We start from the raw sequence: 26,617 nt of genomic DNA, 5'->3' as shown, positions 1-26,617 counted from the left end.
GGCAAAAGGAAACTTAATAGATTCTTCAATTTCTATTGTGTAATGTAGGCCTCTTACAGAGGGCTGTGTGTATATGGAAGGGGAGGATGCAAGATTTGAGTAAGTATTGAGGAATTGTCAGAAAGTATGAAACATGTAAGGCACACATTCTAATTTGCCTGCAAGGGAAGACAAAAAAAAAATATCATGTAAGAACACCCCCAATCAAAGAATGTTTGATAATAGGGCTCTACCATTTAGCCAATAGTTATTATGTGGACAGAGAAGGCGGTTTGTTTCTTTGAAAAAAATACCTTCCAAATATATTTTAACTTGTCTCTAAAAAGTTGTTGATAGGGGCTGGAGAGATGGCTCAGTGATTAAGAGCACTGCTTGCTCTTCCAAAGGTCCTGAGTTCAATTCCCAGCAACCACATGGTGGCTCACAACCATCTGTAATGAGATCTGGTGCCCTCTTCTGGCCTGCAGGTGTACATTCAGACAGAATATTGTATACACAATAAATAAAATCTTTTTAAAAACGTTGTTGATATGGTGAATACTATTATAAACAGGTGGGAACCGCTGAATGTTACAGTCATGGTCATTCTATAGAAAAATGACATTTCTCTTAAAATGAAATCTTTAAATAATGGAGTTTTAAAATTCACAATCCCAGAGAACTTAGACAAAGAGGACCCCAAGAGATACATGGATCTAATATACATGGGAAGTAGAAAAAGACAAGATCTTCTGAGTGAACTGGGATCATGAGTATCATGGGAGAAGGTTAAGGGGGACTGAGAAGGAAGGGGAGGAAGCAGAGAAAAAATATATAGCACAATGAAAACAGTAAAAAAATTAAAAATTAAGTTTAAAATTAAAATTGCATTTTATTGGACTACTATGGAACTGGTTGGTGATCAGTATACACTTGAGTGTTCATCTATGCTTTCTTTTCAAATAAGAATCTATACCATTCATATTCTAAGAGCCCTTTTATAAGCCAAGATATTTTGTATAGAATTCATGATTAAGACATAACGCTAGATCAATTGTACTGTGTTGTGCTTGAAATGTGACCAAAACTTAAGTATATTCCTGTGCCTAGGCAAGTGTTCTTCTTTTCTATAAGAAAGATGAACAACTTTTGGTTCAGACTGTGGCTTCTGGATTCAGGTCTTGTTATTGTTGTTATTCTGTGTAACAAGTCTATTCTTGTAATAACTGCTTTTGCCTTGAAGGCATTTATCCAATCAGCAATATAGATTTCTGCATAACAGAATCCTTTAGCTTCCCAAAGGTGCCTGACTTTGATTTGCTTTCTTGTAATACAGAAATAAATGGTTGTTTCAGGTCCAGTCCATCAGATATAAGAACATATAAATGAGTTGAATAAACACATTTATTTATCACTTATTATCTCCTGGGGAAGTACCAGAAGTTGTTGCATGTGAATTGCTTGAGACTCACCGTGAAAAATGTTATCTAATTGATCTAATGTGTGACCTTTGTATGAAAGCTTAAAAACACTACTCATGGGGTATTTCTATGGGAAGTCAAGCAAGAGAACCAAGATATAGGAAAACATTAACTAATATTTTTATTATGTGAAAATTCAGATTGATAAATTGTGAATTCAGTTAATTTAATTATCATTTGGTGCTGATATTTGATCACATTTGAATATAGAGGTAGTATAAAGACAACATTCTCACCTCAAGTTTTCTATTTTTAAATAAACATTGTTATTCACATCTTACCAATTACTCAGATGTCATTACAAAGAAATCTGTAGTGAAATGTTGTATGGTAAACCTAGACCATGTTAGTGCTGTTTATTAACTGTGATCAACCATCACAAAAAAAAAAAACGGTTTTGTGCACAAAACCCTTTCTCAATCACCATCTTGCTCAACATTTGCACTAACTTAATGAAGAGAGCATAAACATCATTCCTATTTTATACCCGAGGAAGCAGAGGCATAATTATGAACATTAAGTGACATATTGATCAAGGATCTAGTAAATGAAAGAAACTATCTGGGAGCTCATGGAAACTTGCTTTCTTCCCAGTAAAAACAAAAGATGTTTATTTAGTGAATGTTGGGTTTCTGTTTTCTTGCTTTTAGATTTTTAAAATTTGTAGATGTTTTAACTATCATTGCAGTTTAATATTTGGTATTTGTTATTGATTATAATGTAATTTGTGAGGCTGTAAACTCTGCAAGTTTGGGTTTTGGTAGGCGAGTCAAAATAATTTTATCTAAAACCTAAACCAAATGCTATGCTTTCAAACTAATTAGAGCATGAGTATTTCACATCTACATATAATAGATTTTAATCAAATCCAACACCCCCAATTCCCTCCTCTCCAATTCTTCCCATATCCCCCCCCACTACCACTTTCTTCCACCAACTTCATGTTCTCTTCTTTAAAAAAAATGAATGAATTATATTAGTGCTTCCTGGGCTGTGGGAAGGGAAATAAAATATTATGACATTAAAAAGTTAAAAAAGTCTAATGGGGAGCATATAGAATGGAAACTAAACCATTAAAAATGTGTCAGTTGAGCCTTCTTAAAAATTATGATAGTATATAAGACCATCAGTTCACATGTAGTGAAAAGTATTCAACTCCAGAAAGGACTGAGTACTGTTCAATGCAGCACTGATATTCCTTGAAAGGTTATGCTTAATGGAGGAAGCTATATAGAAAAGACCACATATATCATTCCATGAAGGTAAAATATCCAGAACATTTCCCTGATCGCTAAGGAAGTTGAGCATGACCTTAAGTGTCTTTTGGCCATTTGAACTTCTTCTGTTGAGAGATCTCTGTTCAACTCAGTGCTCCATTTTATAATTGGGTTGATTAGCCTTTTACGGTCTAGTTTCTTGAGTTCTTTATATATTTTGGAGATCAGACCTTTGTCAGTTGCAGGGTTGGTGAAGATCTTCTCCCAGTCAGTGGGTTGCCTTTCTGTCTTAGCAACAGTGTCCTTTTCTTTACAGAAGCTTCTCAGTCTCAGGAGGTCCCATTTATTCAATGAGGCCCTTAGTGTCTGTGCTGCTGGGGTTATGCGTAGGAAGTGTCTCCTGTGCCCACGTGTTGTAGAGTACTTCCCACTTTCTCTTCAATCAGGTTCAGTGTGTTTGGATTGATATTGAGGTCTTTAATCCACTTGGACTTGAGTTTTGTGCATGCTCAACTTCCTTAGCGATCAGGGAAATGCAAATCAAAACAACTTTAAGATACCATCTTACACCTGTCAGAATGGCGAAAATCAAAAACACCAATGATAGCCTTTGCTGGAGAGGTTGTGGAGAAAGGGGTACCCTCATCCATTGCTGGTGGGAATGCAAACTTGTGCAACCACTCTGGAAAGCAGTGTGGAGGTTTCTCAGGAAATTCGGGATCAACCTTACCATGGCCCCAGCAATACCACTCTTGGGAATATACCCAAGAGAGGCCTTATCATACAACAAAAGTATATGCTCTACTATGTTCATAGCAGCATTGTTTGTAATAGCCAGGACCTGGAAACAACCTAGATGCCCTTCTATTGAAGAATGGATGAAGAAAGTATGGAATATATACATATTAGAGTACTACTCAGCAGTAAAAAACAAGGTCTTCTTGAAGTTTGCAGGCAAATGGATGGAAATAGAAAACACTATCCTGAGTGAGGTAAGCCAGACCCAAAAAGAGGAACATGGGATGTAGTCACTCATATTTGGTTTCTAGCCATAAATAAAGGACATTGAGCCTATAATTCGGGTTCTTAGAGAAGCTAAATAAGAAGGAGATCCCAAAGAAAAACATATAGGCATCCTCCTGAACATTAACCTTCATCAGGCGATGAAAGGAGACAGAGACAGAGACCCACATTGGAGCACCGGACTGAAATCTCAAGGTCCAAATCAGGAGCAGAAGGAGAGAGAGCACGAGCAAGGAACTCAGGACCACGAGAGGTGCACCCACACACTGAGACAATGGGGATGTTCTATCGGGAACTCACCAAGGCCAGCTGGCCTGGGTCTGAAAAAGCCCGGGTTGAAACCGGTCTGGCTGAACATAGTGGACAATGAGGACTACTGAGACCTCAAGAACAATGGCAATGGGTTTTTGATCCTACTGTACCTATTGGTTTCGTGGGAGCCTAGGCAGTTTGGATGCTCACCTTACTAGACCTGGATGGAGGTGGGTGGTCCTTGGACTTCCCACAGGGCAGGGAACCCTGATTGCTTCTTGGGCTGACGAGGGAGGGGGACTTGATTGGGAGAGAGAGAGTGCTTTACAGGTTTTTTGGGTAAAGTATATATTTGCTCCCATGTTCCTGAAGGAGTCCTATAAAGTAATACTAAGATTCTCCCACCATATTGCTGTAAATATTGCCTTAAAAAGTAAAGATTAAAGGGAACCAAAGGATATTCACTGGCCCATTTCTCTAAGAAAATGAAAGATGTTAGGACATGGGTACTTAGTGCTACTCTGCTAGATCACAGTCAGTCCCATATTATATAGCAGTATTTTAACTTACTGTATTTTAAATATTTTAAAATATTAGTGTTTTTAATGTTTCCTCAAGTATCTATGCAAAACAGTCAAATTAAGTAAGCAGCGGTTATTAAGGTTCATGAAATATTCAAGCTAACCAGACTTAAATTAAAATTCAACTCATCCCAGCCTCATCCCACAGATGTAGCCCATTTTCATAATCACTTTTGGTTCTATACCTTTTGTATCAAAACATTGTTTTTTATACTCAAATCCAAATTAAATTTCTAAAGTATTTCCATACTGACAGTTTCTAATACAATGCAGTCCCAAGGAAAGTTGACCAATGGGTAACAATAAGACTCATGTTTATTCTTGAGTATTCTGGAAACAGGAGGGTCAAACCTCCAATGGTGGTGAGATCTAGTTCAGAAATGTGAAAATTTGACTTCCAAACTCTGAATTTTGCCTGGAATCTGCTATGAAGCCCATTACCTTTTTTTTTTTTAGTTAAATTTCCTCATCTGTAAAATGAGGACAACACAACTAGATGATTGCTAGAGTATCTTCCTGCTTTAGCCATCCTGTTCTAAAAGATAAGTCTGCATTGTTGACCCAGTGAGCTACCACTGTGAGCTAATGGATAGGGCGGAATTGAACTTTCTAGATCTCATTGAGTCTACATGTGCCCTGGGTTTTATTGCCCCACAAATGGACCTGGGTACTCTAATGTACAAAATTCAAATTAGGCACATTTGAGATCAGATTTAAGGACAAGGTTGGGAAAGTATATGAGAGAAAGAGAAGACAAGAGAAAAAAAATATTTCAACATAAGATGGTATGAAGTCAAATTCAGGCCTTTCTTGATGATACTCACTTCATGAAAGCTTATGGGAGCTCCCCATTTTAGTTTTCCCCTGCATAAATAAATGGACTTAATCTACTACTGTATGACTGAGTGGAGCAGGGATGGTAAGATGACATCAGATAGAAGAAACCTCTGTGTATGGGCACAGCTGATATAAGGATCCCAAAACATACAAGAGGTAGGCAGAGGCTTTTGCGTCTTTAACCAAGGAGTATATTTGTCTTTCAGTGGTCAGGGGTTTTATATCATCCTAATATGATAAATGCCATTATATCTAGGAGGAAACATTGAAAAAACATTCTAATAATAAGAGTTGGGGGACAATGGGTTGAATTTTGGGGCTGAACCTTTCAATGAGAAGATGGATTTTTGTGTTGATAGTCCTGAATCACTTTTCTTTTGACTCCTTAATAAACTCAGATTGTCTATCAAAACGTCAAGCAACTCATTTCTGGCTTGAGCTTTCTATGTTGGTTCCCCAGTTGCTCCCTCACAGAAAAAAAAAAAAAGTCCAAGCATAAAGATACGATACATCAAATCCTCAGGGGACAAACAGACTTTGTTGCAGTGTCTGCAGGGTTCACAGGTTCAAACGCAACCTTCCTGAATTGTAAGAAATTTAATTGAGTAGATGAAGAGGTCCTCATAATTATAAACTGCAGTAGGTATAACAAGAGGCTAAATACATAGCTGTGGTTTTAATTAGCTGGTGCTTCAAATTAGTAATGTTGGTTTCAGTCAGAAATCAGTGACGTTATACACTGAAAACCTCATCACCATGTAGTTCCTTCCTCATTAGACTTCACCATGTGAAGCTTTCAATACAACACCATGCTGAGCTTGAAAGGAAAAAAAAGGTGGACCTATTTGGTTGCTGTCCAAGAACAGTAGAACTCTATGGAGAGTAAATTCTTTCTCACCAGAGATATAAGAACTAACTGTTCTTTGTTAGATGTGTTAAAAAATGCACCAGGCAATTTTGCCTGCAACAGATAACACCCGTGTGCACGCTCAATCTGCTATTCAAATTTGCATCTGGAATTTGGTAGCTAATGAACTGATACAAAATGCAGCCAAGAGTCTTCTAACAAATCAAAGCTAGGGCTAAAACCCCTAAAGTGCCCTTACCGCTGGCCGCTTGAAGGGCTGTCATGCAAGTTAAAGAATGTTTCCTTTTCTTCTCGCTTTCTTTTTTTTTCCCCCTTTAGGGTTTTAATTATGTCTTTCCCTCAGAGGAGAAAGAAGGTAGTTTGCAAAGCCAAGATACCAAAGCACTTCAGTTCTCTTCATGGGAGAATTAAATGTGATCTATGGACTTGTCATTTTGAGCTGTCAGGTGCAAAAAGTGAACAGATAGCTAGGCAACTGACATTTTGCTCACAATTACTCAAAAATAGGAGACTTCGGTTCTTGCTTTTGTGTTGAAAACATCTTCTATGTAAAACAAAGAAATGAATGTCCTCTATTGCAAAAATCCTCCTACTTCTACAATGCCAAATAGAGCTTGAAATTGTTACTGATCCCCACCTCGGGCACCATTTTTCTTACATTTTTGATAAACTGATGAGCTTGAATTACATATAGTCTATTTGTATTATTAAGGTTACAGTACCATGCCATGGTAAAAGGACTGAAGCTGCTCCTATACCTGCTTAATTACAAATCAGCCTCCAACATGGACACTGGATATATGTTAATATGTAGTGTTTGTACCTCAGCCTGAAGGGAAGACTGGAACTATAGAGGACATCTGAGACTAGATAGGTTAGCTTTCAGAGTCTGGACATGACAGCAGTCTTGACTACTCAAGACCCTATGTGGAGCCTGGGATTTTGTAGGAATCCTGAGGGTTTCTTTTCCTTCTTCACACAGTGATAATATATGCAGGAAATCCTCAATACTTTAGCTAAATGCTAAATATATATTATGAAAGATGGAGGTACACCTGAATACTGTAGAAATGTTGTCACCATTTTAAAGTGGAAAAATAAAGGTTGTTTATGCCAATGATAGTCTCATCAATCCAAGTGTTGAGTTTGACAGTCCCAAGATTCCTACGAAGGGTGGTTTATTAAGTGTAGTAGCATCCATCACATTTTTTTATTAAACTGTGTAGTTGATTCTCTAGACCAGTGGTTATCAACCTTCCTAATGCTGAGACCCTTTAATAAAATTCTTCATGTTGTGGTAGTCTCAACCATAAAATTGTTTTAATTGATACCACATAACTGTAATTTTGCTACTGTTATGAGTCATAATATCTGATATGCATGATGGTCTTAGATAATCTGTGTGAAAGAATCATTTGACACCCACAAAGGGGATAGGAACAAACAGGTTGAGAAGCACTGCTCTAGACCCTCATTTTCCAGATGACAATTATGGTACTTATAAGTGAAATAGCTTACTAGGCACTGGAGTTTATGATATATTCAAAATCACCAACTTCACTATTATATTAACATACATCTTTCTTTAACCCCCTTTTTAATTATGACAATTTGTATGACAATTATCTAATTAAGTTTTAATATAGTTTTATTAGTATACTGAAGGAAACACATACATTATATAGGAGATAATATATGTAAATTACCTGCTAGCCATGTTATGCACATTTATATAATTATATAATTAAATTTCACTTTCAGATTTCAGATTCATCCCCTAATTTTGAAATATTTTATTTATTTATTTATTTTGAAATAGAATCTCACTATATATCTATTTATGGCTGGCCTAGAATTCAGTATGCAGGTCAAACTTGTCTCAAATTCACAGAGATCCTCTTTAACAGTGTTCTGTTGCTGTGAAGAGACACCAAGATCAAAGAAATTCTTTTCATTTAGTTATTTATTCTATGTGACTTTTATATCATGTATCTTGATCCCATTCATTTACCCATAACTTTGCATGTGCTCTCCACCCATTTGCACACTCCAAATAAATCAAAATTTAAGAAAAAAAAAGTAAAAAAGAGAAAATTTTAAAAAGGAAAACAAAGTTTAAAAAATTGATATGGGAGCTAAAGTGTGATACAGTAGTCATGCGATAAATCCCCCTTTCCACTTATCTTTACTTGCAAGTGTTTATTGCAAAAAGTCACTGGTTTGGTTTGAGGCCTCTGGTTTCTACTACCTTATAGATGCTGGGTCCTTCTTAGGGATCTTCTTGGATATCCTATTGTTGCCCTATGTTGTGATTATAGTGCAGCTTTGGGTCCGCAGGTCAGGTCCCTTCATGTGCTCCAGAAGACCATAGATGGGGTGAATGATAGGAAAAATCATATCCTTAGTTTTTTTGGGTGTTGCAGCTGGTATGGGACAGGACTACTCTTATGACCACAGGGTAAGCTCTTCTACCTGCCCAAGGTGTTCCTTGGGCCTGTGAGAGGCTGGGAGAGAAGAGCAGCTCTTTCTTGCCCATGCCGCCCACCAGATGGATAGGTAATGGGGATAGCTCTCTAATGTTCACACATTTGTGGCTTACTCACTCATACCTGTGCTCACAGCGTTAACTTAATTTAGTTCCCTGGTGAGTCACAGGGTCTACTTAAGAGTCTTACAGCTGGTGGGGGTCAGGGATTGTTCTCCCACTCTTATGACCAAAGAGTCAGATCTCCCACCCGCCTCAGACATTGATGGGTAGGCGGGAGGGTATCATTCCTCTGCCCATGCTGCCAGAAGTAAGATGAGAAATGGGGATATTTGTCCCATGCTTACAACTTTGAGGCTGGCTCACCCACACCTGAGCTAACAGAGATGACTCTATTGTACTACCCTGGGAAAGTGCAGGACCTGTTCTTGCAAGTCTTGCAGGTTTTGGGGAGCAGGGGCTGCTCTCCCACTCTTGCTACCTCAGGATCAACTCTCCTTCCCTAAAGAAACTCTTGTAAAAGAAAACATTTAATTGGGACTTGCTTACAATTTTAATGGTTTAGTCCATTATCACCATGGTGGAGAACATGGCAACACATAGGCAGATAAGATACTGGAAAAGTAGCTGAGAGATGTACATCTGGTTCCACAGCCAGTAGGAAGAGGAAGGCACTGAGCCTGACATGAACTTTTGAAACCTCAAAGCTCACCCTCAGTGACACACTTGCTGCAAAAAGGACACACCTAATAATCTTTCTCAAGTAGTACCACTCCCTGATGACAAAGCATTCAAATACGGGCCACTCTTATTCAAACCAACACAAACTCCACATGCCTCTCTGCCTTTTGAGTAATGTGATTAAGGCCTTTGTTACTATACCTGGTTCTTTTTTTATTTAGAATTTCATATACAAATACAATGTTTTGGTCAAATTTATCCCATACTCCCTACCCTACAGTTTCTTCCTTATCCCTCATCAAAATTTTCCTTCCCAATTTCATGTGCTCATTTTTTAAATTAAATTCATCAAGTGTGCATGGCTGTAGGACAATCTATTAGAGCATGGGTAGCCTCTCAGAGGCCACATCTCTAAGAAAATTGACTTTTCCTTCCCACAGAGCCATTATTTGTAAGTAGTTTTTCTTGTGTGTGTGTGTGTGTGTGTGTGTGTGTGTGTGTGTGTGTGTGTGTGATTTTTTGAGGGGAGGTTATGAGCTTCTTTCCTGTCCATTCTGGGAATTTAGTTGGATTGATCTCTTATGGGTCATATATACATGCATTTTGTCATAGTTGCTATTTGTTAGCGTGTACAATAACTCTGTAATATTTAGAAAATAATCTCTATGTGTCTACTATCTCAGGCTCTTAGAATCTTTCTACCCACTCTTCTGAAATGAACCCTGAGCCTTGGGGTGGGAAGTATGTGATACAGATGTCTTACTTAGGCCTGCGAACTCTACAATATAATATTGCCTTCATTTTTATCAGTTGTGGATTATTCACCATATATTGCAAAAATAATTTTCTCTGATGAGGGTTGAGAAGTATACTACTATAGAAATATGGAGATTAAAAGCCTAGGGGCAAAATAATAGAATTAGGTTCTCTTCTAGGGCTTCTGCCCTATGCAGTTATAGATTTTTGTCCTATGAACTGAGATTTAAATTCAACCAGAAAGTGCTTCTTTTCTTTTGTAATATCTATGCCACTATTGTACCAGTAGACATATTTTGCTAAGCTAGTTGTCATTGCACCTCTCAGGTTCCTATATATAAATCTTGTGGAAAAGACCCAAATCTAAACATAGAATTTATTTTATATTACATTTAAATCTTATGTTCTTAATGTGAAGGAAATTTTAGAGAGTATGTTTAGTATATTTTCATTTAAATTTTGACCTGCCACATTACTATTCAATATGGAATTTTTTTACTGTTAGCATCACATAAGCACTTTAAACTTTCATAATTGGGGGAATTTTTAGTTTCAGATATTTGTGTTAGGGATTCTCAATTTTAACATAAATCACATAGATTTGGAGTTTAATTTGAAATGTTGCATATCAGAGAAATAAATTTCTGAATAAAGAAACATTGCATTCTGTAACCTCCAACGTCCTAGACTAGATCTTAAATGATGTCTGGAAACTTTCAATATTTCAGAGGAAAAGTCTAAAATTCGATGAACCTCTCATAGGTAGTCTTTATAAAACAGCTTTATATCAAGTTCATTCAATGCTTTTGCCTCATATCTCTTTCAATGATAGTCAATTGTTTATTGTTTCAGTTAGGACCCCCTTTTTTTTCTAAACAGTTTTCCCAAAGGATTCCTGGTCAATTGTGAAACAACAACAACAACAACAAAATAATCAAAAAAATCAAAACAAGAACAGCCAAATTAAAAGGAATGCAAGGATTTAAATAATTTCATATTTGCATGTGTCCACTTCTACATAAGGTGGTTTAATGTTCTTAAACTCACTCATGGTAATTAAAATAGGGTAAAGACTTTGGGAAGACTTCATTTTACATAAAGAGCCACACTTTAATCATTTGTTTCCTTTGTATTATGTGGCATATGTGCATTCATGGCCCCAGGTGGTTGACAACATGATGTAACCTTAATTCAGCAATCCTCTGTAAAGTAGACTGGATTTTCAGAGGGTGAAATTACATCTAATAATCAAAAAAGAACAAGGGAGAAGAATTCTACATTCTTGCATGACCACAGGTACAACTTCTAATGAGCAAATTTCTGGGTTCTTTCTTAATTTTGATGTTAGTAAAGATAAACAAAAGAATTCTCTGTTCTTTATGCAGCATGGGTAGGATTGACTTACATTTTTTTTTCTTCCTAGGAATACCAAAGGAAATATAAATTACTTCATGGCTAATTAATTTTCCCTCTGTTTGTCTTTTCCTTTTCATGTCAGTCACTATGAACAGGACCGTAGTGCACTTAAAAAGAGGGAATGGGAACGGAGGAGTCAAGAAGTTCAGCAAGAAGACGATCTCTTTTCTTCAGGCTTTGATCTTTTTGGGGAGCCCTACAAGGTAGCTGAATATGTATGTAATTTATCTTTTTGGACAAATCTTTTGCTACAGTTTTGAACATGCTTATTAACACTAACTTTATTTTCAAGCACCAAAGCTAGTCTACAAGATAAATGTGTTTCTGCTTGGGAGGCAATTGGAAATTTCAAAGGATATCTCCCAAAATAAAACTTGCTTTCTCTGGCTTGTAAGACTGTCTTCAAAGAGCCCCACACAGCCCAACTCTCATTACAGCAAAAATATCCCTTCCATGCTTTCCAGTGTCTTTAGCCAGGCAAACCATGAAGACGTGATTAGAATGTCAATGGGCATGACTACTGAGCTTCAGAATCACTATCACCTACTGCAAGACTGATACTTTTTTCCATTTTACTTTAGTAATAGCTACAGATAGCTTTAATAATCCTTTCAAAAAATTCCTTGTCTTCATGGCAAATGAAAATAAGCCAATAATGCTTGTTTCCTTGCATCTAATAGTCATGGGCTAGGAGATTGTTCAACCAGGGGATGGAGGGAAGCAAGGTTGATTTTTCCAGTGGCATTCAGCCTCCTTTGGATTTCCGTGAAGGATCAAACAGCTATAACTACAAAAATTGATTTTGTGATGACTCTCTCTGACCTTTTTTGTTGGTGGAGATTAGGGGTAACTGAAAAGAGATTAGAAGGGGGAGTTTTATTGTATTATTGGTGGATGGTTGGGTTTTATTAAAAATGTATTAGTGTATAATTTTTAATGAAACTAAACCAATAAAAAAGATAAAGGAATCAATATTCAACAGGTAATTTAAGAAGGGCATCAGGTAAAAGACTTCTGGAAAAGAAAAGTTCTCAATGAAAACAGAGTAGGTCCAGATTCTACTTTGGTCTAGAGAGTTGGTGGTTTGCATTGGTGGCTAGTAAGGCAAGATTTCAGCTTTTTGGTTTAGAAAAGGAAAAGAGTTCTTGATTTAGATACTTGGGTACCTTCCAAGTTTTGTAAGACTGACAGACTAAACTACTAGTTTTTAAATGATCAGCAATTCACATATTCACACACACACACACACACACACACACACACACAAACACACACACCAAAAATGTTTTTACAATTTCAGTTGATCCAATTTATGTTCTATGTTTAAACATTTAGATATATGGTTAATTTAAATTACATATTGTGAAGATCCACTCTGTACTAATCACTGTCTTAGATTCCCTGTTTTCAGGGAATTTCTACTCTGGTGACAAGAGAGTGTCTTGAATGAGCGATAACATTGGTGATAGTAATAGTCAGAGAAACTTTAAGGAGCTATTGTATTTGCTAAAGGAAACTCATGACAGGATGTATTGAAGAAAAGTGTGGAGGTTTAAATGACAAGTTGAATGTCTAACTAAATGTAATATTGGATAAGAAGGATTGAATATCTGGTTGTTTGTTTCTTAATGAGGAGATAGTGGTTTTCATTATTAAGTAGTTTAGGAGGAAAGCAGTGTGGCTGATTATAGAGAAAAATAATATAGTTTGGGCCATGTTGCATTTGGCATGCAAATGGGATCACAAGGAAAATACATTGGATACCCAAGTCTGGAACTCACAGGAAAAGTCAAGGGAGAGATTTGAGGGGCACAAGAAAGCTGTGATAATATATATGCTAGCTAGTATCATATGAAGAAGGACAAAATGAGACTTCTAGGAAATAGCAACAATTAAGGGGTAAAATGTGGTAAAAGCAGAGTCCCGGAAAGAATCAAAAGGATGTGATCACTAGAGGAAAGAATCATTTAATGAGAACCAAAGAAATAAAAGATTCTCTGGAGAACAGATTTGCTACTAGTGTTTCCCCAGGAAACCAGGAATTTAAGAGCTATAAATTTATTGTTAAATTTTAAAGTTAAGGTATAATTTAAAACCTTAGAAAAGTTGTGGGCAACAAATTGCTACAATTTTGAGAATGGGCAGGAAATGGTTAAATACAGAAAGACAGATAATCAATGTGAATTTTATCTTGCATGAAGAAAGAAAAACAAACAATTATATATTGAGGTTTGTTTTGTTACTGTATATGAGTGTTTTCCTACAGGTATGTATATGCAACACATGCGTGTTGAAGCAAAAAGAGGGTGTTAGATTGTCTGAAATTGTAGTTATGTGTGGTTATGAGCCATCATGCATGTGCTGGGAATTGAACCCAGATCGTCTGAAAGAACTATAAGTTCTTTTAACCACTGAGCCATCTCTCTAGCCCCATAGAAGTTTACCTTTACATGAGAGAAACATTAATGTGTCTAGAGATTACCCTGGTGAGGTGGAACATGCAGGGGTTAGTAATGAAGAGTATAGCAAGGTCCCAAAGGAGATCAAACCAAATATAAATTAAAAACCATATGTAATCACAAGACAGAGCAAGAAAAATGAAGGCAGAACTTGAGAATGGTAACAATTCTTCAGAATAAAATGAATATGGGAGAGAGTACAGAAAGAAATCAGAGCCACCACTTTGGGAAAAAAAAATCAAAGATGATGGGCATTTTAATATGAAAGAGGAACTGATCAATTGAGCTTTACGTCTTCAGATGGGTTCAAAAAGGGAACCCTTCTTGGGGGTGGGTATCTTTATTTTTCAATATCCACCCAATTCTTAACAGTGTTTTAATGTGAAGAAGCATTGGTTTTATTATTTTATGTCATAAAAAAATTAGTAATCTGCTGGGAGCCGATTTGAGAGGCTGCCATTACAAGATGGCATTTGGCCCCGGCCTCGCTTGATACCATAATAAAGGTTGCAGTTCTTCCACCAGAAAACAGGATGAGTTGTTGTGATCTAGCTGCCCACACTTGCCCTGGCCGGCAGGGGAACTTCCTTGTGGTCTGTAATTGACAGGGATGTTCCCCTGCTTTCTTTCCGGCAGGTGGGTCTCCAGAAAAGCAGTTAAAGTAGCAAAGTATCTTGCTAGGCAGACTCCCTATATAAGCAGCTACAGCTCAGAGCTTTGGGCCCCTTGCTTTCTTCTCTCCCTTCAACCAAGAGGCTCCAATAAAGCGTGATTTGGGAAGAATCCTCGTCTGGTGGCTGTTCCTTCCTGCTGGTCAGGGAGTTCGCCGCAGTAATCCTGTACCTTCATGGTGATTGCTGTTTAATGAGGTGTATTGTATGGGTTTGTGGCATTTTTTTTTTGATGGAAGCAGTGGGTTTTTTAAGTCATTTTGAGAACTTTTCAACGTTGTCAAAGTATCAACATCCTTGCTAGTATAAAGATACATCAGGTTGGGATAGACAAACCTTTAATCAGGCTCAGGGTGGTATCATAGTCACTTATTGTCGTAGTCCTTGATGAGCAGCTTTTTTTTCTTAAGCCATAACTATTAAGAGAAGTAATTGTAGTATAGAAACAGGTTTATTATATGGTAATTTTATTTATTCTGGAAATGATAATCAGTTGTCATATGGTGCTGTGCCCATGTTAAGGCTTCACTAGTAGATCAATGAGGAATATTTCTCGTTTTATCATCATATCACAACACTAGAAAAAAATGATGCATGCCAGAGAAAAATTCCATAGACCAAGACTAACGATGGGTTTCCTGTCCCTGGAGTATCCAAATATGCAATGGAAGTCCTCAAGTTCATTTTCAAATTATTGGTAAAATTATAGACACACAAAAACTCTTCCTTATTGTTACAATGGAAATGCTTATCAAATAGAAAAATCAAACTTTGTGGTGGTAGGTCTGTACTGCCTTAAATCATGACCTCATAACTTATCCAAAACTATCAATGCTTCATAAACTAGACAATACGAGAACCCTTCCCTTGCACCTGCTGCTTTTTCTTTGCAGAAAGTCTCTATCATGTTCCTTAATGACTTGTTTTTCTTCTTTGTTTTTACTGTACTACAGTCACAATGGAATAGAATATTAACTTCCTGCAGATTTGGTTGTGGGTGGAAACTATCTTCTTGGGGATACTTTTGTAGTTTGCAACTTTGAAACTCAAATTTATGTTATAACGCTGAGAAGAACGTTTTGAAGGGGGTCTGAGAAATATGAAGAACTTTGGCATGTCTGTGTCAATACAGAAAGATTTGTGAGGAAAATGTAGGTCCTTACTATGGACTAAAGCTTTATGTGTATGTGTATTTGATCCTAGAAACCAGTGGAGTACACATTGTCTTCATGTTTTTTGAGGAATTTTAGCCCTAAGTTGTTAGGTGCTCCTCTACAATTTCATGCACTGTGGCGCTAGACTTGTACCCAGTTCAGTGGGACTTCCTTGTCTGTGGCAGGAAGTTCTCTCTCTTCTGACAAGTCAAATGAGTTGATAAGCTTTTCCACTAAGTGACTCATTTCTTGTTTCCATAGTTTCCTCTGGTTTTGTTTATTGTTTAAATGTATATCATAATTGTTTATTATTATCATTATTATTATTATCATTATCACTATTATTATTATCATTGGCTCTTTGAAACAAGGTTTTTCCTTATAGCCACTGGCTATCCTGGAACTCACTCTGTAGAAGAGGCCAGCCTCTAAATCAGAGATCCACCTGCCTCTGCCTCTAATGTGCTGTTATTAAAGGCATACACCATCACTACTCAGCTATTATTTTTATTTTAATGAAAAATTTCAAACAATAATTTGATTATTATTCTTTACTCCAACTAATTCTATAGCTTCCCTACTGTTCTATCCATTCAACTTTATTCTTTTCCCTTCTCTTTCAAAAATAAAAACAAACAATAAGTTAAGAAACCAAAAAAACCCCACAAAAACAAAAATTAAAAGAAACAAGTAAAAGATCAATTAGATGAAAATGCCAAAACAAAGTAAAAAGAATACAAAAAGTCCAGAAAAAGTATTTTTTTATACCTTTGAGACCATTTTCTTCCTGGACTTAGGGTCTGACATAAATTGTGGTTTATATACTTAGTGAGATCCCATTTCAGAAAACTGATTTTGTCTTTGTCAACATGTGTCAATAGCAGATAGCAAATGATTAGGATAGGTTATGTTTGCAATGTAGTTTGGCTAGGCCTAGTGCCCTGTGTCTACTTCTCCCTCTCAGTGCTAAAACCACATCTGTCTTGAGCTTGTATAGGTCTTGTGCATACTGCCGCAATCTCTGTGAGTCCATATGTACATCAGTCCTCTTGAATCAGGAAGACAGTTTTTTTTTTTTTGAGTCATCCATTTCCCCTGGCACTTACAATTTTTCTGCCTCTTATTCTGCAGAGAGCCCTGAGCCTCGAAGGAGGAGAGGGGATTTATGATGACATTCCATTTAGAACTGAGTACTTCAAAGTCTCTCATTCTCTGCCCATTTTTCAGTTGTGGATCTATTTATTAATTACCATCTTTTCTAGTAAAAATCTTCTCTAATGAATGTTGAGTGAGGCAATAATCTATGGGTATAATAAAAGTGTGTCATTAACCATCATTTTGCTGCTATGTTCCTTTAGCAGAATGATAGTATGCGGGTTTCCCTGGTCTCATGATTTATCTAGTCTCAAGTTCTTATCTGTCACGGATTCCATCTCATCCAGTGAGTCTCACATCCCCTTCCCATAACATTTATACCATTATTCATCCTTTTTGAAACAGATCATATTATTATTACTGCAGTTGCTTTTATTACTACTATTTTACAGATTTCAATGGCTCAATAAAAGTGAGGAAACTGGGGTACAGAAAGATTTGAGTAGTTTGTGAAAGAATATTGTTTTCAAGAAGGTAAAGACAACAGTGGCTTATTTGCAAGATTGTTGTAAGGATAAAATGAACCAGCTTGGAACACCTTGCCTTAAAATCTGGAAAGTACTATAAAGTTCAAGTTCTTGTCAAATAAAGAAAGGAATGGCAACTCATGGCCCAGAGAGATTAACTGTAAAAATATCAGAATCAGGAAAAAAAGGAAATTACTAAATCACATACTTTAGCTATACTACAATAAAGTAGAAGAAATGAGAACTTCAAAACTTGAATTATTTTGCTTATTTTATTAAAAGGAAATAGTATGGTACAATAGCCTCTTAGCACATTAGTCTGGCAATGAATTATACTACTGATCTGTGGATAACATTAGAAGCAAACTAAAGGAGACTTACATTTCCTAAAGTAATGAGAAACAAAAAAGCTTAAAAGAAGGAGTGCTGTTAGTCATGAGCCACAAACCAGACATGTAATTTATGCTTGAAAATACTTGGAAAATGCATTTCCTTGATGATAAAAAATGTAATTACTTAGAAAATAATGGCTATAGAGGTTACCTTTAAGGAATCAACCAATTATGTAGAATGGGAATTAAAGTATTGGCCACATTGAAAGAAGTCTATAATTGATTGAAATAGCTACACTTCACTTTTGGAATGTTTAGAATGTTCGATCAAGTCTGCCAAGAATACCTTCCTCCTTAATAGGATTACTAAAACTCTGGAGGGCAAAGAAGGAACATTTAGTGTGCATCAGAAATTGCTATGGTGTATAATGAGAGTATATAATGTAGGTGGATAAATGTGTATCAGGCTCCACTAGGTTTTCTGTGTCATACTGACTTTTTGAGAAATTACAAGATTAGTTGACTCCATTCCTAAGGTTATCACTGGTCCATGACTATGCCCTATGTGTAGAGGAAAGCTACAAACTGGTGATATCAGTGTAGTCCCTGACTTGAAATGTAGACTCACTTTCACTGAATTAGACATAAATGTAATGCTCATAGTATTTAGTCTTCATAAAAGAAAAATGTATATGAGGAATGCCTAAGTATCTTCTAGAAAATCTGTTTTGGAAAATGTTTTCTTAATAGCTTTAATTTTCTTATAGGTGAAACAATGAGAGAAATTTCTTTTCACATTTTAACACTATGCATAATGTTTCCTCACTTAATGATCTAAGGTGATATTCTGCTTTTCATAAGATAATGATAATTCTATAACCTTTAAACTCATCATTTTTGAATTAACTATCATGAACTTCAAAAACTTTAACTTACTGTTAAATCAGGAGTAACAAAGTCAACTTGCCATTTGTCTTTCTATTTATGTACCAATTACTTTGAGATATTACATATTCTTTCATTTGATAGAAGCATAGTATGGAATATAATTATTTTCTATTGAATTCTGCAACAATTTATTTGAGAATTTAGTATATACTAGACCAGTTGTTTTCAACCTATGTATTGTGTGTGACCCCTTTAAGGGTTGAACAACCCCTTTCATAGTGGTTGTCTAAGACCATTCTATATATCATATATTTACATTATTATGCATAACAGTAGCAAAATTACATTTATGAAACAGCAATAAAAATAGCAAGGTGTTAATTTCTTGTCTTATTTGGGGGACTTTTACTTTTCTATTAATTTTAGTATCATATTGGTTGATTTTGGTCAGTTTAAAAATTCTTTGTTCAAACCATGTTTTAAAAAATTTGAGTCTTAAAAAACTGTTAGCATAACTCAGAAACAAAGGCCATTGAAATGGGTAAATATTAATGAATAGATATTAAGAACTAGGAATACTTCCTCCTACTGTGAAAAAAATTTATTTCTTCTAAATATCATCAAAATAACAACAGGTATATTACTAACTTGCTTGTAAGCAAATGATATATAAGGGATTTGGATCCTTATAATGTTGACCCAGAGAGAGGGCAATGGTTTCTCAGGACAAGAGGTAGTATTTGTGTTGGTAGTTGTAGTGGAGAGGGGTAAGGTTGTGATTTTGTTGAAATCTACTGCCACAAAGTCCATTAAACACAGCAAGGATATTTCAAGTGGGAAATTAAACAGCTTAGTTTATGCTGATAGATTCAGATCCTTGATTATAGACAGACATCTGTGTTAAGATCAGTCATATGACTTGAGAGATAAATGTTTTTCAGGGACTAGAATATCCCTGAAAATGTTTCAGCCTTGCATCAAATTCTTGGTGGGACCTTAAGAAAATGAAATTTCTTTGATTTTTTTGTTTAGGGATTGAGTAGGCAGACTGACTTTGGCTGCTGTCCAAATGGTTCATTGTGTAAGTCAGTTGAAGGAAATTGCTATATGCAAAGAGTTTATTCTTGCCTTTGCTAAAAAGTAATTTCTGCCATTAAAATGGCAAACCTAGGGAATTTCAGGGAATAAAAATGATTTCTTCCCATCTATATCTTTTAAATATGTCTTTCAAATGCACTTCTGCAAACAGGGCAATTATTCTACTGAGAATTATACAGAATGTTAATTGTTTAATCACTACTTCAGCACCAAGGCTGCATATGATGCAATGTAAGATGTTCTTGAGGAAAAGCAAACTAAAAGTGACTTAAATTTATTCAGCTTCTAAAGATCTCCACCACTCACAGAAATCTCCCAGCATATATTTAGCATATTTCAGTGTAATCTTTGAAATTCATATTTCTTTAACTGTCCTAATTTTTACAAGTGTCCATGAATGAACACATGGTATGAATTAAATATGTGGAGATCATCCTCGTAATGAGGTCAAGGTTTCTGATTTGATTCTCCCATTCTCTCTCTCCCTCTTCCTCCCCCCCCTCCTTCTCTGCCCCTCCTTCCCTCTTCCTCTTTCTTTTTCCTTCCTGGCTCCCCCCCCCTCTCTCTCTCTGTGTGTGTCTCTCTCTCATTATTCCTTCTTGGTGTCCTTTCCTGGTTCCTCTTCTTTTTCTAGTCTATTAAAGATGCATATATGCCAGGTATTTTGCCTGAGCACAATCTTCTCATTCTGTTTTTTCTTTCCCTTCGTGATTTTATTCATTTCTAATGCTACAACCTCTATATTCTCCAATCTTCACATACAAAGACTACAGAGTCCTATATCCTAAATGGAGATTAAGACCCAAGAGTTAAGTATTCCACCTAGGCAGCGTAGGAAACTAGGAAGTGCTCCAGCATGTGAGGTATCTTGGATATTTAACATCTGTCTTTTGTAGACCATGTACCAAGGAGTAGACAAGTGCTTTTCATTCTTGAAAATGTGAAGAACATGCTTGTGACATAAAGACCACATAATAGGGAGTATTTCCTAACAAATAGCCTACTAGTCAGATGGCTCCAAGTATAGCAGTAACTTTTTTCTTTGTAATATAGGGGGCCAGAATAGGGAACGTAGGCACAGAGAAGTCTTTTGCTTTTCTAAATCCAACAACTTGTTTTGATAACCTATTTGGATGCAAAGAGAATCATAAAAGTTAATTTTGAGAATTAGCAACTGAATTTAGTTGAATTTATTCCCAAGTATTCAGCTACCCTTCATATTTTAGTCATGAATGCTTTGCTTCCTCACTGCAAAAACACATGCAAGACCCTAATTGTTTTATAAAAATAATCTGGCATTTTTGTAAGATTAGCATATCCTACAAGGGATGGTAGAGCTAGGCTGTTGATTGTCCATAGACTTATTTGGTTGTCTCTGTTACTCTTACACTTTAGGCTAACATTGTTTTGAAATGATGACTTTGTTTTGATTTACTTAAGCAATAATTTAAATTCTTGAATAAAATTTTCTAGCTCACTGCAAAGACACGGGGATGCTTGAGTCACTGTTGATGAACAATTGCAGCCTTTCAAAGTAAATGAGTATGAATCATCAATGTGTAAACACAATCGCCCCCAGAATATGTAGGCAGGCACCAGTAATTTATACAGTTCTCTGATTAAAAGGAATTAGATTCATGTTAGTCATAAGTTAGCTCAATTAGATGTTGTTTAATCCCACGCCTTGTTTGAAGTTTGAGTAGTGAGGACATCACAATTTAACTGATTTCTTTATCAAACAGGCTTAGCATTTTATGGTACAAAGTATTGCAATGTGTCAAAAATGTATACAAGTCTAGCATTTCTTGTAATCCAACACTAGAAAGAAGATGGTATTAATCATAATGTATAATGTAACAGTTCATCTCATGTAATCTAAAATCAGTATTTTATTTTGCAAAAGTATGGATATTACCTTAAAATTATCTCTCAATAAACATGTTTAAAGGAAGGACATGGAGAAAACTAATATTTTATCATCCCTACTTATTCAAACCCTTCCCTTTTTATTGAAAATATATTTTTATTTCAAATGATATATCCTGATTATGAATTTCCCCGCTTTCCAGTTCCTCCTCAGCAACTCTCCTATCTGGATCTTCCCCTTTTTTTCTCTCATTAGAAAACAAACAGGCCTATAAGTGTTAATAATAAGATAAAATTTAAAAATAATGAATGAAATGCTCTGATATAACATTATGAGATGAGGAACCTTTTAAGATGCCTTTTAGTTCTTTTTCTGATGGCCATCTACCACTGGGCATGCAGCCTACCCTTAAGTGTAGGTTGTTTCCCCAGTGAGACTCCTTAGAAAAAATAAACTCTCTTCAGCAAGTGGATATCAACTGGAGGTTGCTTCTGGATTGCAGATAGGAGCATGTGTCCACTTCCTGCCTCAGTCTCTGGGAGTTCGTGTATGTATGTTAATTTAGAAGACCTTGTTTCCTTAATGCCCTCCATTCCCTCTGGCTTTTACACTCTTTTGGCATCCTCTTCTTCAGAATCCCCAGAACCCTAAGGGGAGGAATTTGAAGAAGATTTTTAAACTAAGTCTTTCAAGGTTTATCATTCTCTGCATATTGTCTGGCTGTGGTTTCTCTGTATTTTCCCCATTTGCTGTGGGAGAAAGATTCTCTGATGACAGGTGAGCAAAACACTAACATATGAATGAATATGAAGAATGTTATTAAGAATCATTTTGCGTCTATCCTTTTTTTTTTTTTAACAGTAGTATCTAGTTTTACTCTACGGCCCTGGTCTATCTAGTCTCAAGTTCTTTGTCACTTAAGCAGTATTAGGAACAGGTTCCTCTCTTGAAATAAGCCTTCAGTCATATTAGATATTTGTTGGCTAACCCAAAGAATGTTGTGCCACAATTGCAATGGTATATTTTGCAGGCAGGACACCATTGTAGATCAAAGGACTTGTTTCTGTGTTGGTGTTTTTGTCTCTTCTTTGGTAGCATAAATAGTAACTCCCTATAGCAAAGATGCTAGTTCTTAGATTTAAAGGCTAAATGTAGGCACCAACCTGATTTTTCCATATTCAGTGAATTCTATAGGTCTTGTCTTCAACTATTGTGTCTTGTCATCATTTTGTGAAGTACAACCTATAATCTTGGAAAAAGCCTGGATATTTTGGGAATTCCAATAGGACCCTTTTGGTCAGAAATTCAGATATAGCACAATTATGATCCTGGAAGATTCATTTGGTAAGAAGAGATAATGGGTAATCCAGAGGGGCTCTGTCTTTCCCATTCTTTGGTGATTTAGATCTCCTTTATATTTGTGTATATTTTAGAACAATTCTACTGTATTAGGTTTCCATATTACCCCTCAAATTTCCTCCTTCATCCTACTTTTCCCTCCATCTTTATAATTGATTCTCCCATGCTAGTCCCTCCCTTCACTGATCCATAACTATGTCTTCTACTCCCCTTTTCTAGGAAGATCTATATGTCTCTCCCAGTACCTTACTCTATACCTAACCTTTATGATTGTATAATGTAGCTTGATCATTAATGTTGCGGGAGCGGCAGGACTGCTGCGTCCAGCCACCTGGCTAGCTTTACCACCGAAATAATTACATGGAAACTGTATACATTTAAACACTGCTTGGCCGATTAGTTCCAGCCTCTTATTGACTAGCTCTTACATATTGATCTAACCCATTTCTAATAATCTGTGCAGCCCACAAGGTAGCTTACGAAGGAAGATCTTAACCTGCATCTGTCTGGAGTGGGAGAACCATGGCAACTCCCTGACTCAGGTTTCTTTCTCCCAGTATTCTGTTCTGTTTACTCCACCCATCTAAGGGTAGGCCTATCAAATGGGCCTAGGCAGTTACTTTATTAATTAACCAATGAAAGCAACAGATCAGAAAGAAATCACTCCCACATCATTTCCCCTTTTTCTGTTTAAACAAAAAAGAAGGCTTTCATTTTAACATAGTAAAATTACATATAGCAAAACAGTTATAAAGCAAGAATTACAGTTACAATATTTATATCTATTTTATGTTATATCATAACTAAGGAAAACTATAACTATCCATTCTTCAACTCCATCAAAGACTCCAGAAGGATATAATATTACCTAAGTAAGCAAGAAATAAGAAACTTCAAACTCTAGAAATGACAGAGACATCCCACTGCCTGGACAGTCACCCAAAGTTCTTTTGTACCATTGGGGCATCCATCTTCAGCCTTCAGGCCCATAGTATCCAGCAGACATTTTCATGAAGCAGGAAATTCCAAAGACAGTTCAGTCACTTTCTGCTGTGTCCTGCAGAATGTCTCACAGACTCTTTCATGAGTCAAGAACCCCGAAAGATCATCTCACCTTTAGGCAAGTTCAGCAGTCCTCTCTCTGTGGGTTCTCTGTGTCCAGTTTATGCAATAGTCCAGGAAAGAGAAGTTTCTTGCCCAAATGACTATTAAACTCCCTAAGGAGCCTTTTCAATGCCCATCTTCATCTTGAAGTAGATTGGTGCTGCCAGGAGCAGACGTGTCTCATTGCCATGAAAACCCTAAGTTATTAAATCATTAAATACCATGTTCTGTAGTCTTTGAAAAATATGAAGAATGCCTATCTAACTGAAATATATCTCTATATATCTAGAAAATCTAACTAACATGACTACAAGCTTGACTATTATAGATGATTATCCATTAACCTATATTTCTTAATTATACATTACATTTTTAAATGAACTACAGAATCACAATACCTTAATCAAGATTAGAAATATGCATATACATATAACAAAATTGACCTTAAAATCCATACCAATGCAAATTATTCTTATCTATATCATATCCCCCTTTAAATGTAAAAGAACGTTTATAAACAATATTTGGGAATATGGGCACAGTTATTTCACTCCAAACTGCTTCCTGCTTAATGGGGGCACTGTTATTCAGGTCTTTTATGGGATAACCTATCTGCTAGGTTCATCTCAGTTGGCAGTTGAGCGAAGCAATTTTTTGAGGGTGTTCACAGCAACCTTTCAGGAGGACGAGGTCTATCATACCATATTGGGATAGATGCAATCCACAGGGTCACATCCTCTGTGAAAACAAAAGGAGAACCTTTCCAAAGCATCATATCCTTAGACCCAAATTCTGAAATCATACCCTCATGATATCCTTTCTGGTTCCACTTGGCAGCCCATATAATGAAATGCCTCTCTGTACTTAGCTCCTTCACAGTCAAAAATTTTAAAGAAAACACAATGTACATAATCCAGATTCTCTGTGAATTTTCCATTTTTATGTGGCTTATTTTTACTCTATCACTTTACTTTATTCTGTCTCTTTAAAGACTTTACCTTTTTTTAAACCATTAACTTTATTCGCTATATTTTTTTTCTCTCTCTCAAGCCCACTTATACTCATCCAACACTGTGATCTATTTAGTGGTCTGTCTGAATCTGTTTTATTGTGAATCTGTCATTTTTTTTTACTAACCAGGAGCAATTTGTTTTGCACCTTTAAATCACTAAGCACTTAAGAATCTAAGCTGTGACATTCCTAGGTCAAAAACAGGTACTGCCTGCTTGCCCTGCCCAGTCCAACATGGCAGAGCCACTTGTGACTGAATCAGTTGTGCCTCTGAGCTGCAGGGCAAAGGGCTGCTTTGGATGTTGGCTCTACTTCTCTCCAATTTCAAAATGGAGGATGTACCATTTCTGCTAGCTCTGGGGCTGCCAGGTAAAAGCCACACTCAGAACTTTAACTCTGAGACTGAGCATGTGGCACAGAAACTCTTTTCATCCAAGTTACAGCCAAATCTGACACGCAGAGCACTGCACAGTCTGAAAACACGTCTCTTTATGGCTGCAGGAATCCGCCATGGTCTTCTGCCTGCCTAAGCCTGATTCTGCCATCTGCCCAGGTGCAGGTGGGGAGCTTTGAGCGATCAGCACAGTCTCAGAGCACGCTCCTTCCAATCCCAAGCTGGAACACAAACATAAAGCCAGAGTTTGCACTGGCGGTACAGCCCTAGGAAGCCATGCTTTAAAATGATGCAGCTTTTTTTTTTTTCTGCTGCTGTTGCTGAATCAGGAAATCTCTCTACGGCATGCCACCAACAAAGAGCAAAACTCTGCGTTAAACTCTGTTTTTTTTTTTTTTTTCCCAAATTAAGCTCTCTCAGGTTTTTAAGTGGATTTAGTCTATCACGTCTGGGCACCACTCTGTTGAGGGAGCAGTGGGGCTGCTGCGTCCAGCCACCTGGCTAGCTTTACCCCAAAATAATTGCATGGAAACTGTATTCTTTTAAACACTGCTTGGTCCATTAGTTCCAGCCTCTTATTGACTAGCTCTTACATATTGATCTAATCCATTTCTAATAATCTGTGTAGCCCACGAGGTGGCATACCAAGGAAGATCTTAACCTGCATCTGTCTGGAGTGGGAGAACCATGGCAACTCCCTGACTCAGGTTTCTTTCTCCCAGAATTCTGTTCTGTTTACTCCACCCACCAAAGGGTAGGCCTATCAAATGGGCCTAGGCAGTTTCTTTATTAATTAACCAATAAAAGCAACAGATCAGAAAAAAATCACTCCCACATCACATTAACTTAATATAGTTAATATCCACATGTAAGTGAATATATATCATATGTTTCTGAGTTACCTCACTCTGGGTGATTTTTATTTAATTCCATCCATTTACTTCTGAATTTTATTATTTAGTTTTTTACCAGATGAGTAATACTCCACTGTATAAATATATCATATTTTCTCTATACATTATTCTGCTGAGACATGTAGGTTGTTTCAAATTTCTAGGCATTCTGAATATAGAAGCAATGAA

The 26,617-nt window shown here is 36.5% G+C and overlaps 1 protein-coding gene across 4 annotated transcripts in view; it reads left to right on the top strand.

Annotated features, from left to right (window-relative positions):
• Aff2 (ALF transcription elongation factor 2) overlaps positions 1-26,617 on the top strand; it is a 521,318-nt gene that overhangs the window by 163,931 nt on the left and 330,770 nt on the right. For 2 of the 4 annotated variants that reach the window (XM_050129237.1, XM_050129233.1), the window contains exon 2: positions 11,659-11,791. In XM_050129237.1, coding sequence (XP_049985194.1) covers positions 11,659-11,791 — 133 coding nt within the window. The remainder of the gene's footprint in view (positions 1-11,658; positions 11,792-26,617) is intronic. The other 2 variants (XM_050129236.1, XM_050129235.1) reach the window with 1 other exon arrangement.

The sequence above is a fragment of the Alexandromys fortis genome, unplaced genomic scaffold (genome assembly GCF_014885135.2).
Source record: "Alexandromys fortis isolate MF-2015 unplaced genomic scaffold, M_Fortis_MF-2015_v1.1 scaffold_275, whole genome shotgun sequence".
Classification (NCBI taxonomy): domain Eukaryota; kingdom Metazoa; phylum Chordata; class Mammalia; order Rodentia; family Cricetidae; genus Alexandromys; species Alexandromys fortis.
This window is presented reverse-complemented; position numbering and strand designations above follow the sequence as displayed.